This window comes from Octodon degus, unplaced genomic scaffold (genome assembly GCF_000260255.1).
Source record: "Octodon degus isolate 3935 unplaced genomic scaffold, OctDeg1.0 scaffold00107, whole genome shotgun sequence".
NCBI lineage: Eukaryota > Metazoa > Chordata > Mammalia > Rodentia > Octodontidae > Octodon > Octodon degus.
In genome coordinates, this window is record NW_004524683.1 from 3,135,490 (window position 1) to 3,150,455 (window position 14,966).

The following is a 14,966-nucleotide window of genomic DNA, read 5'->3' on the forward strand; positions in this document are numbered from 1 at the left end:
AAGAAAGAGGGAAAGAAAAATAAAAAAGAAAAATAAAGGCCAGAAACTTAAAAAAAAAAAAAAAAAGTCAGAGGTTTCTCCTGGCTAAGGAATTTGGTTTGGAGTAGCAGAGCTGGCCAATTATGCAGTAAATAATGAGAAACTGTTGCACTCTATGCTTCCTTTCAGTTTATGAGATAGGGCATTCTATAGGCTGCAGAGTAAGTTTCTTGCTGAGTAAGTTGAGAAAATGTTAACTTTGTCTGAGAGGTAGTTGCTGGGGAGAACTTTTGTGTGCATACTTGGGGTGGCTTCTGGCAATTGTACCTGTGGCAGATGGAATGGAGTCCTAGTCTCCAGCCCATCCTTAGTGGCCTCTGAAGTGTGCAGGATGGATGCTCATTCAGTATTATAGTTCATCTGGGCACTGTAAGTATGGCAAATTACTGGGTGGTAGACAGGAGTCCTTCTTGCTGGTCTTGGTGTGGTCACCTGTTTGCTACCTGCCTGCAAATCTCATGTTACTTTGCAGCTTGCTGTCTTTAGCACCTGTACCTTGGTGGACCATGGGCTGCCCCAGTTAGGTGTATCTTCATTCTGGTTGCCTCTGGATAGCACATCCAAGGTGTGTGGTGAATGCCCAAGCAGCACTTGGTGATTCATCTCTGGAAAGTTAGAGTGGGCAGAACTAAGCCACTAAGTTTCATGCTGGGGAGGTGGCTATGAGGGCAGTTCTCCTATACCCTTTACTCCCCTCTATTATAGCCCATGCTTCTTGCTACTCAAATTCCAACTCCCTCTTGGGTTTTTATACTCCCTTCAGCCAAGACTTTCACATGACCTCTTCCCTCCTAGTCAATGCAGTAGGACACCTCCAGGGAACCCTAATTATGATCACTCAGAGCTTACCAACCCCCTGAGGGGATAAGTCACTAGTAATAGTACCTCCTCAATATGGTTTCTGATTATTGCTCTATGAGAGTCTGCTAAGTGATATAATGAATTTCTTCTCTAATGTTAGTTTGTTTTGTGAGCAGTGTTACTTTCATGTCCAGTCTCTGAGCTAGACTAAAAGCTGTTACGCACTCTGGCTTTCTTCCATGGACAGGATCACCAGCCAACTTATAATATTTGGGGTTGACTGTTTACCCTAGCCTGAGAATTGAAGTTGAAGTTCTGAATTGCTTCTTACCCATCTCTGCTTTGTCTTCCCAAATATCATTGCTGGGGCTGGGGAGATGGCTCAGTAGAATCTTCCCTGCTAAGTGCAAGGGCCTGAGTTCAATCCCTGGTTCCGCAAAAAAAAAAAAAAAAAAAAAGAAAAAAAAAGCCAAAAAGATCATTGCTGCATAGGTTTTTTTTTCTTTACTGATCTCTATACCTCTTTTCTCTTTTGTTGATCAGGATATAGTTTTGCCTTCATTTGCTTGACTTTTCTCAATATCAGAGTTACCCAGCATTTATTTCTATTCCACCATTTTCTGACCTACTCTTCGTCTGAAGTTTTAAGCCTATCAAAAAATAAAAGTTAAGCCAGACATGGTAGCAAAGCCTGTAATCTCAGTATTTTGGGGAGCTGAGGCAGGAATATCACAAATTTTAATCCAGCCTGGGCAATTTAAGCAAGGTCCTGTTTCTGTCTCTCTGTCTCTCTGTCTCTCTGTCTCTCTGTCTGTGTCTCAGTCTGTCTGTCTGTCTGTCTTTCTCTCTCTTAGAAAAGGCTGGGTATGTAGCTCAGTGTGAAGAACAAAGTTCAGCAATATTTATAGGAATACAAAAATATCTAGCACCCAGGAAAACAAAATTCATTGTTACATATTCATTTAAAAATATGTATAATCTATTCACAAATGCTTAAGAGAAACAGACAACTAGAAGCAATGGAATTGACCTGACAAAGATGTTAGAATTAGAGCTAGGTGTGTTAGCACATGCCTATGATCCCAGCACTGGGGAGGCTGAGGTAGGATGATCATTGAGAGTTCAAGTCCAGCCTGCTTTGCAAAGTGAGTTCAAGGCTAGCCTGAACTGCTTAATGAGAACCTGTCTCAAAAAGACACCCACTTAAAAAATGTTACAATTAGTACTAATATTGTTTAGATATCATGTCTGCATCTTATCCTCTGAATAACTACTATGAAGACAACAATATGCAATGTATTAATGATTGTAACTGTCCTACTAACCTGCTTTGAAACTGTTTTAGTGCTATTTTATTTTCTCATTAAATGAATAAAAAAGTTACAGTTAGCAAATAATAATATTATAATCATATATACTGGCTTTTTCTTCTATGTACTTACCCAAGAGAAATGAAGGGATTTGTTCATCCAAGATATGTAAATTATTGTTCATAGTAACTTTATTTGCAATAGCTTCAAATAGGAAACAATCTCAAATGCATTAAGTCAGTGAGTGAATAAATACTTGTTTTTTATCCATTCAGTAAGATATTACTTAATAATGAAAGTTACAGACTGTTGTTAGGTAACAATATGGAAGAATCTCAGACCATTTATTGTGAGAGAAGCCAGATTAAAAAGTGCATTCTTGAACCCATTTGTGTAATCTTCTCAACTAATCCATAGTTATGAAATGAAATTAGTAGTTTCCTGGGGACAAGGTAGGAAGTGGTATGGAGTAATTACAATGAATCTTTGGGTGATGGATAAATACATGAACTCAATTGTTGAATTGATTTTACGGTTTTATACATTTGTGAAAATTTATTACATTGTTAAATTTAAATGTATGTAGTTTATAAAGTTGTCACATTTTAAAAAGAAGAGCAAATCCTGCCAAAAAATACAGAAGGAAAATTGGTCCAAAAACAGAATTCAGTAAAATAGAAAATGGATAAATAATAGAGAAAATGAACAGAAAGTATCTTTTGGAGAAGATTAAATTACAATATTCTCTTGCTACTGTTAAGAGCAAAAAAAGAAAAAAACAAATTATTCATATTGTGAAAGACAAGCCTATAGAGATTACCTAGATTACATAATAGTATGTTTTTCTTCTTTCTTTGCTTCCTGCCTCCCTCCCTCCTTTCCTTCCTCCCTTCTTTGGTACATGGTCTCGCTATACAACTGGAACTCATAGTGATCATCCTGTCTCATCCTCCCCAGCACTGGCATTACAGGCGTGTGCCCCCATGCCCAGTCTTGGTGGGGGGCTTGGCTCAGGGCTAGCACAGCATGTGGTATCAGGGATCAAACCTAGGCAGACTCTTAGACAACTGAACTATCTACCCAGCCCTTTTGTAGTTTTGTTTTTTGAGACAGGTCTTGCTACATAGTTCAGTTTGGCCCAGGCTGGCTTCACACTTGCAGCAATCCTGATTGAACAACTGTGTTTCCATTGAACCAGTGTAGCACAAGCTTTTTTTTTCTTCTCTATTCTCCTTTATCAACATGTAATATATTTACTATTCATGTAGTTACATGTACATGCAATTGAGTTATGTTTTATTCCATTATTATAGACTGTCAGCAACCCAGCATAAGTGTATGCATATAAGATTTGTACTTTCTAGAGGCCGTGGATACAGCTTAGCAGCTTAAGCACCTGCCTGGCAAGTGCTACGTCCTGAGTTTGATCCCCAGTATAAAAAAACAAAAAGAAAAGGAAAAAAAGCCAACCCAAAGATTTGTACATTCTGGTTCAATTTGCAGTATTTAAAATAGTTTAATGCTTGAAATCTACTTATTAATTTTTTAAGTACTTCCTAAAAAGAATTTATGAAAGATCTGCAAAATTATGTTTAGCACCATTTTTCATTAGCATCTTACCAATTTTTAATTTTTATCTTTTAGTCTTTTGTCTTTAGTGAATAGAGTATTGTGATCCATTTTGATTTGTCCTGCACAGACCTGTACTTAAAGTTGGGTTTGGTTTTCGGTTTTCTCACAAAGTTTTCTCTGGCTATTTGACCGACATAGTTTTCCCTGTCATTCAGTTGCATTTTTCTTCATGCTTTAAATTGTCTTCCAGATAATATACATTGGCTTTTTCAGTTATTGTGAAATATTATCTTTTTATCTTTATATTGTATGGGTAGATATGATGAGTAATATTATTCTCCATTTTATAGATGTAAAAATAATAACAGTCAGGTTATTTAATTTTATCAAAATAAAATTTCAGTCTATATAGTTTTATCATAAAATCCGCTTTCCCTATACCATAATCCTCAGGTTTTATGCTTAACCCGATACTCTTTATTACTTGAGTATATATCGTTGGTTGATTTTTTATATCTATTTCTTTTTAAAAAGTTATACTTCAGGGTTCCAGATATAGGTAAGTGGTAGAGCACTTGCCTTGCATGTGCAGACCCTGTATTCAATTCCCATCACCTGTGTCATATCCATGCTTTAAGGAAAATTAACTATTTAGTTAATTGTGGAGTCTTTTATCATAATTAATGTTGAAGCTTCAGTTCTTTAGAAGGGCAGCATGTTTGATCAAGGAAATTTAGTCTGAACTACTGACTTAATTGTTTCAAAGACAACTGTCTGTTGACAGTACACTGTGTATCAGATGTTAATGCCAGACCTGGTATGCACAAATGTTGATTGTATTATTTTGTTAATAATATTTGGTCTTTTCTTATTTATACAGGAGAAATTAAACAGATCCTAGAAAATGAACTTCAGATACCTATGTCTAAAATGCTGTTAAAAGGCTGGAAAACTGGAGATGTGGAAGACAGTGTGAGTTTCTTAATTGTGTAGAAATAATAGAAAACTAAGTTCTGTAGTTGACTAAATAACATATAAAAATTGGTTTTAACTAATGTTAAATATGTCAGAAGTGTATTTGTTAATAGTAATTTAGTTTACCTACAATGTTTCTCAAGCTAAAGCATTTTCAATAATAATAATTATTTATTATTCAATAAAAGCAATAATAATTTTAAATGAATTAGATAAGTAGAAACACTACATTTGATGTTTTTCCTATTTGTAACTATTTTATAGATGTTTGATACTCTTTGAGAGCATTTGGCTTTTTCTTAAACATCTTGAGTATCAGTGAAATCCCTGGAATGATAATTTACTGAATAATTTTATACTGCCCTGAAGAAAGTCACACAGTGTGTACATTTATGCCCAGTAGTGATTATAGAAGAAAGATAGTAACAGAAATCTTTTAAATCTTGGAAATTTTAAATGGTAGGAATATATATTTACTTAGATTGTGGCAGGTAGGTATGATAAATTATAATTTTATGAATTTGCAGTGTTGCAATGTTTAGGTAGTAGTTACTTTTAAGGACCCACTAGCAGTATCAGGTGTAAAATATTTCACATACATTTCTTTTTTAAAAACAAAGATAGTGGGACAGGAGGAATAGAAATGAATTAACTGTAGGGCTGGTGAAATAGCTCAGTGCAGTAAGTACCTGTGTAGGCAAGCACAGGGACAAGGGTTCAATCCCTGGTACTGCATGCCATGCTGGCCCTGCCTCTAGGTGTGCTGAGCTGGTAACCAAGTCCAAGTGTGGTGGCGCACACCTGTAATCCCAGCACTCAGGAGCCGAAAACAGGAGGATCACCATGAGTCTGAACTGTGTAGTAAGACTGTGTACCAAATACATAAAAAAAAAGAGAGAAAAAGAAATGAATTAACTCTAAACTTACATGTATGAGGTATATATAATTACCAAATCTTTTCTGTTTTAGTCTGTCTGTCAATAATTTTTTTCTGTCAATATTTCTACTGCCATGCACAAACATAATCTTCAAGTTTTGATTCAGTTATTTTTTAATGGCTTCTAGTAGACAATATAGTTATAAATCATTCTTATATGTGACTTCCTTTGATAAATGAAAGTGTTATATTTCAGTAAGCTATTTGGTAGCTGAGATATTTGTAAGTTTAGATAGAAGTTAGTGATTTGCTGTATTAGTGGTTAGCAAACTGTATAAAGCCTGGAAATAAATATTTTAGGATTTATGGACTTCACAGTCTCTGCTGTAACTAATCTGTTCTACTTTGGAAGAGTAGAAACAGCCCTATACAACATATGAAAGATCAAGCATAACTATGTTTCAATATGACTTTGTTTATGGACGCAGGAATAAAACATTATTTGTGATTTTTTTTTTTTAACTCCCTCAACCATTTAAAATGGTAATAACCACTTTTAATTCATAGACCATATAAAAACAAGCAACAAGTTGAGTTTGTCCTATAGTCCATTGTATGATAACCCTTAGTGATATATGGCTGGTGTTGTGTTTTGTTTTTATGATGCTGCGGATCAAATCCAGGGCCTTATGCATGGTAGACAAAGCTGTTTCACTGAGCTACATCCCTTAGCTGGTGGCTATTGTAATTCATGTGCACTTAAAAGAGAGAGGTACTATCTTGGCATGGTGCCAGAGATTTGTAATCCTAGCACTCAGGAGGGTGAGGCAAGAGGATCACCCAGAGTTTGAGGCCAGCGTGGGCTGCATAGGGAAGCCTTATCTCAAAAAACAAAAACAAAAACAAAACAAAAAAAAAACCCAAAGCAGAAAGGAGGAAGGGGAGAAGGAAAGAAAGATACTGAGTAAATTAACAACCTTAATAGAAATAAAACCTCAAAATTAAATCATTCACATAATTATTTATTAATTATTTTATTGACAAATCTGTGGGTATGAAACAGCCTTTAATGGCATTTAGTCATTTGTCAAGAGAAAAGCAATCTTTTCTTGATGTTTGATTTTTGAGATGAACTCTTGCTATGTTACGCAGGCTAGCCTCCAATATGTGGTCCTCTTGCCTCTTAACAGCATCTCATATTGAATATATTCTTTGAACAGCATATTCCAATATTTAAATATAGTCTTCGTTACAAGTAATACTTTCAATTGTTTATTTTTTTGTACTCTTTTCCCTAGGTGATTTCTCCTATTCCAATATCATTAATATTATGATTGCTCTCAAACTTATATATCCAGCTCATGCTTCTCTTAATTTACATATCCAAATTAGTAATTAATTTTGTACTTTGCATATCTTATTGTCATCTCAAACTTGACATGCTTTAAGTGGAACTGTTGGTTTTCCTTTCTCTGTTATTTTTCTACCAGTCTTCTCCAATAAAAGACAGTACCCAGTAGACTACTAAATCAAAAGATGTCAAATACTATGTTATTACACCTAATTCTTTGGTAAGCCCCATAGATTTCTTTCCAAGATATATCTCAATATGCTACTTTTCAATATTTTTACTGCAATTGCCTATTTTAGGCCATTGATCCATCTTGACTAGATCAATACGATGACTTTATTACTGGTTTCTCAGCTTTCTTTCATGGATTCTTACAGTACATTCTCCACACAGCAGCCAGAACAATCTTTGAAAAACATAAATTGAGTTACATTGCTCTGTTGTTAAAACATGGATTTTAATTGTACTGTAAATAAAATTCATGCTACTCACCATATGTTTTCACCGTAGTTTGGAAGGTTTTATATTATTCACTGTCTTCTTACCTCCACAACTTCATGATGAATCTTTTTCACCTTTACCTTCCAGGATGTATCGTGTTTGAAAATCATTTAATAGCCTCAAGCTCTTTACATTTTTTAATCTGACAGATGATAATTGAGTACATAGAATACATTTTCTCCAATTCATCACTTGGGTAGCTCCTTTAAGTCTCTGCTTATTGTTAATATTTTTAAAACAGGCCTCTATACTTCATTTGGCTTCTATCCCAGCATTCTGCATCACAACACCATTGGTAGAGTTACCCAGTAATCGTAATCTACTAAGTAAAGAGTAAATAACTTTCCCCATGCATGTATATATGTTTTGTTTGTATGCTAATCCTGTAAGAGGAAATGCATCATTTTCAAAAGGACATAGAGGGTTGGAGTGATAGCTCAACAGCATAAATGCCTGCCTGGCAAGCTAGCAGGTGCAAGGTCCTGAGTTCGATCACTGGCGTGGGGGGTGGGGAAGATATTGAGTATTTTTGATATAAAATTTCAGGAATTAAGCATCTCCTGGTAGAGTGTGAATTATGAATAATTACCTAATATCATGTGTTTTTTAAATCATAGATCACAAACCCCTACTAAATTGTAAAGTTAACACATCTGTGTATAGCCAGCATTTTAAATGAAAGGAAAAAGCAATAGAGTAGAACAAAAAATATAAAGTGTACTATAAAATTTTAATGGTATTTCTTTTCATTTAATATGTGAGTAACATGCAAGTTCAGAAACAGAATCAGTGCCCCTAAAGTAAGACTGTGTACTTTGTGGGCTGGGCGCTTACATAGAGGGGTCAAGAGTAGTACGTTCTCTCTATTCCCTGCTTGAGTAAGAAGATCACCTTTCTTTGCCCCTAATTTCAGGGTTAAGAGGGATTCTAAATATCTATTCCTTTCTAACACCTTTTCCTTTATTATTTGCTTTGATTCAGTCAGAACTAATTTTATGTTTGTGCCAATCAGCCCAAATTAAGTTCAAGATTTTCAGCTCACCACTCACTCAGTTATTATAGTCTCTGTACATCCTATTCCTGTCTTTATGCTTTTTTCTCTACAATGCCTTAAACTTTTTTTCTATTGAAGTAATTTGTCAATAGTGAAATTCCTTCTATTGTCAAACTTGTGCCTTTGTTATTTTTGACTGACTGAATCATTTTTCCTAGGAACATTGTTTCTCTGTACCCTTCTTAGTGTTAGTGTGTTTATTTCCTAGCAGCCCTTGTTGTGTCACTGGAATAAGTGGCAAAATATATATCCTCATTGTTCATCATTTCTTCATCTGCTACGAGTTCTGCGAGTTCTTTTTTTATTTCAGAAAAGAATTGCGCTCTGATTTCCTCTCTATCTTTCTGCTGTTGCTTTTCTACTATTGACGCTCTTGATTCATGCTTTTGAGCCGAGCTAGTGTCCTCTGCACTTGTTCTGGGTGGGCACTGGGTTGCTTCCATATGTTTCTGCATTAGATTCTCTACTGCAGATGTTATTAATTCAGGGATTTCTTTTTTCATTTCCAATCTGAGGTCTTCTATATCTTTCTGCAGCTGTTTTATTTCAGAAGCTGTTGATTCATTGCTTTCAGCTGTGTGTTTTCCAATTTTTTCCGTGTTAGTGTCCTCTGCACTTGTTCCGGGTGGGCTTGGGTTCTGAGGTTGCATTTTGTTCCTTTAGATCTTTGCTGTAGTTAGAACCTTCACACCTACTGAAGTTAAGGTAGAGATCTACAGAGTTTGGACTTATCCAGCTGCGTCTGGCTTAGGTCTGGCTGCTGTGCTCAGCTCCTTCCTGCTGCGGACCAGGGCTAGGACTGGGTTTGGGGGTTCCCGGAAGTAGGCAGAAATTCCTACTGAGCGGGAGGGATGGGGGAGGTACGGCGGAGTGGTGGGGGGCCGCCGGAAGGGGTGGGAGAGGGTCCGGCCCACGCTTCCTTCTGGGCTGGGACTGGTCCCGCCAGCGCAGGGTAGCAGGAAGCTCTCCACACACTCACCGGACCTGGACTAGGACTGGGTCTGGGAGTTCCCGGAAGTTGGCAGAATTTCCTACTCAGCAGGAGGGGTGGGGAGGTACGGCAGAGTGCTGTGGGGCGGCCCACGCTGCGCCTGGGCTGGGACTGGTCCCGCCGGTGCAGGGTAGCAGGAAACTCTCCGCACACTCACCGGACCTGGGCTAGGACTGGGTCTGGGGTCTCCCGGAACTCGGCAGAAAATCCTACTCGGCGGGCGGGGTGGGGGAGGCACTGAGGAGTGGTGGGGGGCGGCCCGAGGGGCTGGGAGAGGGTCCGGCCCACGCTGCGCCTGGGCTGGGACTGGTCCCGCCGGCGCAGGGTAGCAGGAAACTCTCCGCACACTCACCGGACCTGGGCTAGGACTCCTCATTGTTCATCATTTCTACTTCTAGACCTCTATCCTTCTTCATTAAAATTCCTTCAGCTTGAATTTAATGTCAAAAGATATCACCTACATGCTGAAGTGATTTCCCCTCATATCTTAAAGACTTATATTTCCTGGTTTGCAGTTGATCTCTTTCTTAATAAATTTAATGTCTTTGTAAGTGATACTTTAGTACTTTGGCCTGTTACTTTAGTAACTCCCATTTGTTAATAATGTCAATTCTCATCTTAATCCAGATATCCCATTTTTTTTCTTTTTAAGGTATTTAGTACAGTGTCTATAGGCTCTCACTACACAGATCAAACTTATAGCAATCCTCCTGCTTTCAGCCTCCAAGGGCTGGGATTACAGGCACGCGCCACCTTGCCCAGTCTCAATTGCTGTCTCAGCGCACCCTAGGGTGGGGCTGGTACGGCACACCAGGGATCGAACCCTGGTCCCTGTGCTCTGCCTAAGCAGGCACTTTAGTCCGCTGAGCTATCTGGCTGTCTCCCCCCCACCCCTTTTTTTAAACTTCTCATCTTTTTTGCTCATTTCTTTTAGCATTCTAAAATTTTGTGTCCAAGCTATACCTCTAATTTATTGTTTCTATCTTCTATTCATGATCATTACCTTTTCTCTGCCTTACAGTAAGTTAAATTTCATCACCAGTTTTATAATCACTGTTTTATATAACTTCAGTGTCCTTACCTGCGTTAAACCCAACTCTGTCTGTTCTGTGCCTTATAACAGCGTGTGGTGAGACAAGCAAAATCATGCTGATTGGTATATCTTTAAATTTATGACCATTTTCTTCAGAGAACCACTTACTGTTAGTAGGTGGTCATAGTATATCTTTCTGGTTTGTCTGTATTCAGCTAAATAGTTATTCTCTCCTCAGACTTTTACAATCCCACTTCTTTGTTTTTTAGCTGATGACTATTCTTTCCTGTTTGGTTTCACTGACAGGAAATCACAAAAGAATTTCCACAAACTCCCAGATCTTTCTTTGCTGTTACTTAACTTACATCTTGCCCACATATTCTCCTTTTTCTTGTGTCACTCAGGCCTTTAAAATCAGACGTTTACTTTTGCTTTAGATTATATTCATTTCCTCTGCCTATTCAGGGACTTCATAACTAATTCTTCCCTGTCCTATACCATCAATGTTTACTTTACTTATGAATTACTGATTGTTTTCATTTAAACACAGTACTGTTTCTTTCATTTGAGAGGGAAAATTTTTGATTCCCCACTCCCTTTCAGGAATGATTCCATTTCTATAGACCCCTGGATATCAAAACTTCTCCTAGAGAGTTGATTTTGTCATCTCCAATTCTGCCTTCCCATTTCTTTTGAACCCAGTGACAGCAGAAATGTGCTAGTGTTCTTGTTAAAATTGCCATTGACTGCATTACTAAATTCAGTGGCATTCTTGTCCATTTCCAAGTCTTTTAAATGTCATTTATATGCACTCTGAACTTTGTATTATTATTTATACCTCCTTTCGAAACCTGCTTCCTGAATTGCAGGTTTCTATATCTTGCTATTTGCTCATCTTCTCCACTTGAATATCTAGTAATCATTTCACACTTAATATTTCCAAATTGAAAAATCTTCATCTCCAGTCTTCCCAATATCAGTTCATGACAGCTTCATCTTTCTAGTTATTAGTCTAAAATCTTTAAGATCATTGTTGATACCTTTCTCCCATATATAGGTGGGGTTTTTTTGTTTGTTTTCGTCTTGTTCTTGTTCTGCCTCTGCTTTTTCTGCTTCTTTTGCTGCTGCTTTACATCACTTTTCACACTGGCCCAAGCTACCACAGCTTAATTTATATTTCGTTGACCTTGTATATCCTGCCTTCTACTATCAACCTCTTTCCAGACAGGTGCTTATTCAACTGAGCTATCTCCCTGGGCCTTACTCTTAACAATTTCTAAAAACTTACATTGCCGAATTTTGCTGTGATATTCTGGAATGAAGCACCTATTATTCCCAAGAATATATTTCTTCAGTGAAGAAATGAATGATTTCTATTTGTGATATCTACTTGTATCTCTTCTTGAGCTAAAGAAATAATATTTTATCTTAATATCCAGATTTGTACTAATTTGTAACATATATATATATATATATAGCAAGCTTACTTGACTTCAGCCATTTTTATGCATTTAGAGAATTTTTCTGCAATTAGGAAATTACCAAAAAATAAAAAACAAAACTACAGATTTACCAATTTTTCAAGAACTCGTAATAATTAATTTTTTCTTTTTCTTTTTCAGACGGTCTTAAAATCATTACACTTGCCAAAAAACAACAGTCTTTATGTTCTTACACCAGATTTGCCACCACCTTCATCATCTACTCATGCTGGGTAAGGTTTTTGTGTTTTCTGAGAATCTGAATTGAAGATTGTTGCTTGAAACTGTGTATAAACATCAAAATTAAGTCAAAAATTTCATGAAAGGTTTAACTTACCAGCAACTATTAAGTACATCAATTTTCAGACTATTGAATCTGAATAATTTGTTGTTATGGGATTTTTTTTTTTTTTTTTTTTTTTTTAGGTAGGGTCTCACTGTGTAGTGTAGGCTGACCTTGAACTTATGTAGCCCAAACTGGCCTCAAACTCAAAATGATTCTCTTGGCTCAGCCTCCTGAGTGCTGGGATTATAGGAATGTGCCACCATATCTGATTAATTTGTGGAATTAATTCAAAGGTAATCTTTAACAAAATGCTAGTAGTATGTTAAAAATACTTAAAATGGTTCTTTGATCGCAGGGGAAGGATTAGAGTTAAAGGTAAGATAAAGGGCAACTGGAACTTCAGTTTCTTATTGCAAAAGAAGGCATATTTTTGGGGAAAATTTCAGTGCACTCTGTGGAATAACACAAACATAACATTTTTTAAAGCTTTTCTCTTGGCTGGCAGCATGGCTCAGTAGTAGAGGGCTTGCCTTGCCGCTGCAAAACCTGGGTTCAATCCCTAGCACTATGGTGGAAAAGATTTTCTCTGTTTGGAATAAAGATGCTAGTTATTTGTTTCAGTTCTCACAGTGGGACTGAGAGTATTTGCTGTATAATCAAATCCTTCATATGTTTTTACCATAGTGGAAATCCTAAACTGAATGTTAAATCTGATACAATTGTTTTTGATACTCTGTTAGTAGTTCATTTAATTTAATTTATTTCTATTTTAAATAGTTTACTTTGTCTTAAGACTTTAAAAGAGTTTTTGTATTGCCCTCTATTTTCTATATTTAGATGATATGTAAATGGGACCTGGAATTTGTACAATAATATGAAAATAGAAGCTATAAACTTGTATTCCTTGTGTTTTTATTTGATTCATTATAGAGACTAATATAAAGCAAGATTAGTTCTGAATTATTTTTATAATGTCACATACTATTTAACTTTTTCTAGGAAATTTTTTTGTGTTCCATAGTCAAGAATTCAAGAATATACAATACTGTGTTAAAGGCAAATTATTTAGGGAGGCTGTCCTCTAAAATGAGATTTTATTTTTCAAAATTTTGTGATTTAGGGGCTGGGGAGATAGCTCAGTGGAATAAGTGCTTGCCTGGCAAGTGCAAGGGCCTGAGTTCAATCCCCGGTTCCAAAAAAAAAAAAAAAAAAAAAAAATTGTGATTTATCTTCTTATACTCTTTAAAAGAACATGCTCTTATATTATTTCACTTATTTTAATTCTCAAGAATATTTATGAAATTTTAGTGTCTGATTTTACTTATAGTACATTATAAATATTTTAATAAAACAGGTATAAAGTAACATACTCTTAAATTGTTTACCAAGTTTTGTTGAGAACTACATTTATAAAAAACTATACCTTCAATTATGTTTTTCAAAAAAATTTGGTGGCCATGGTAGTACATGTTTTTATCCAGCATTTGGAAGGCTGAGGCAGGAGAATTGCTATGCATTTGAGGTCACCTGTGAGTTCAAGGCCAGCCTAAAAATGCATAGTGAGCCAGTCTCATGAAAACCCCAAACCAAAACAACAACTTAATTTTACTGCCACTAGGGGGTGCCTAGTAATTGAGTTGTTGTTATTTACAATTTCTGGGGGAATAAAAAGTACAAGAGCAACAGAATAATTGTCTGAACACGTATACTTGAGTTCAGAATGATTTTAAAGTAAATTATGTTTTTCAGGAAACAGAATTTAAAGCTTTTTAAGAATTTAAGAACTCTTCAGTAATTTTTATCATACTTGAAATGTATTTTAAACCCTTTAAAAAATAAACCAGATTGCACTAATTATTTGAAAGGGTGAAGCTGCCATGGCATAACTGTAAGTTAAACCATAATTAACAGTAAAATTAAAAAGGGGAAAACTTGTTTATACTTGCTTTATATTATTGTAGGGAGGATTCAGTTTATCAGTGGGTTTTTTGATTATTTCTAGATAAAGACAAACTGTCCTCAAGGAGCTGATAATCTATTCATTAAGGATTTCATAATGAATTTTAAATTCATTCATTTACAGAAAAGTTCCTTGGATACTACTTATTCCTCATGTTCCTTCTAAAGCTCAGGGTGTTTTATCCATTACTTTTTGTAAGTTTTTTTATACCTGCTCTAAGTATTGATGTTCTCAAGAGTTGTTCTCAGGAGTTTCTCTTATTGTACCTTCTTCCTGACATGTACTCTCAACCTTTCCATTTTTATGATATATAGTTTACAGTTATCTTGTGGAGTTTTTTGTTTGTGTGTCTTTTATGTATGTAATTCAAATTGAAATGTCCAAAACTAAGATATTTTCCCAAGAAACTGCTTTTGGTGGTATTTTTTGTCTCAATAACAGTGAAGAATACTGCGGTATGTTCTAGCTAGGATTATGATTACCAAAAGGTCATGGGGTTGGGCATGTAAGTAATTGATGGCTTTGTTCAGGCCATTTTTGCTAGAATAATGAAAATAATAACTAGATTATAGTAGATTTTAAGGGGTAAATGAAAAATACAGAATTAAAAGGGAAACATAAGATTAAGACATTGAAGATGAGAAAGGAAAAACTAAGAGACAACAAGTAGGAAAAATTTGAACAAGTGAAATGGGGTGGGGATAGGTAGTCTAAAAAAAGATGTGGGACTTAATG

The 14,966-nt window shown here is 36.0% G+C and overlaps 1 protein-coding gene across 1 annotated transcript in view; it reads left to right on the forward strand.

Moving 5' to 3' along the window:
* The window catches only part of Faf1 (Fas associated factor 1), a 424,408-nt gene that overhangs the window by 151,859 nt on the left and 257,583 nt on the right, over nt 1–14,966 (forward strand). The window contains exons 5-6 of the mRNA XM_004639141.1: nt 4,603–4,694; nt 12,127–12,218. Coding sequence (XP_004639198.1) covers nt 4,603–4,694; nt 12,127–12,218 — 184 coding nt within the window. The remainder of the gene's footprint in view (nt 1–4,602; nt 4,695–12,126; nt 12,219–14,966) is intronic.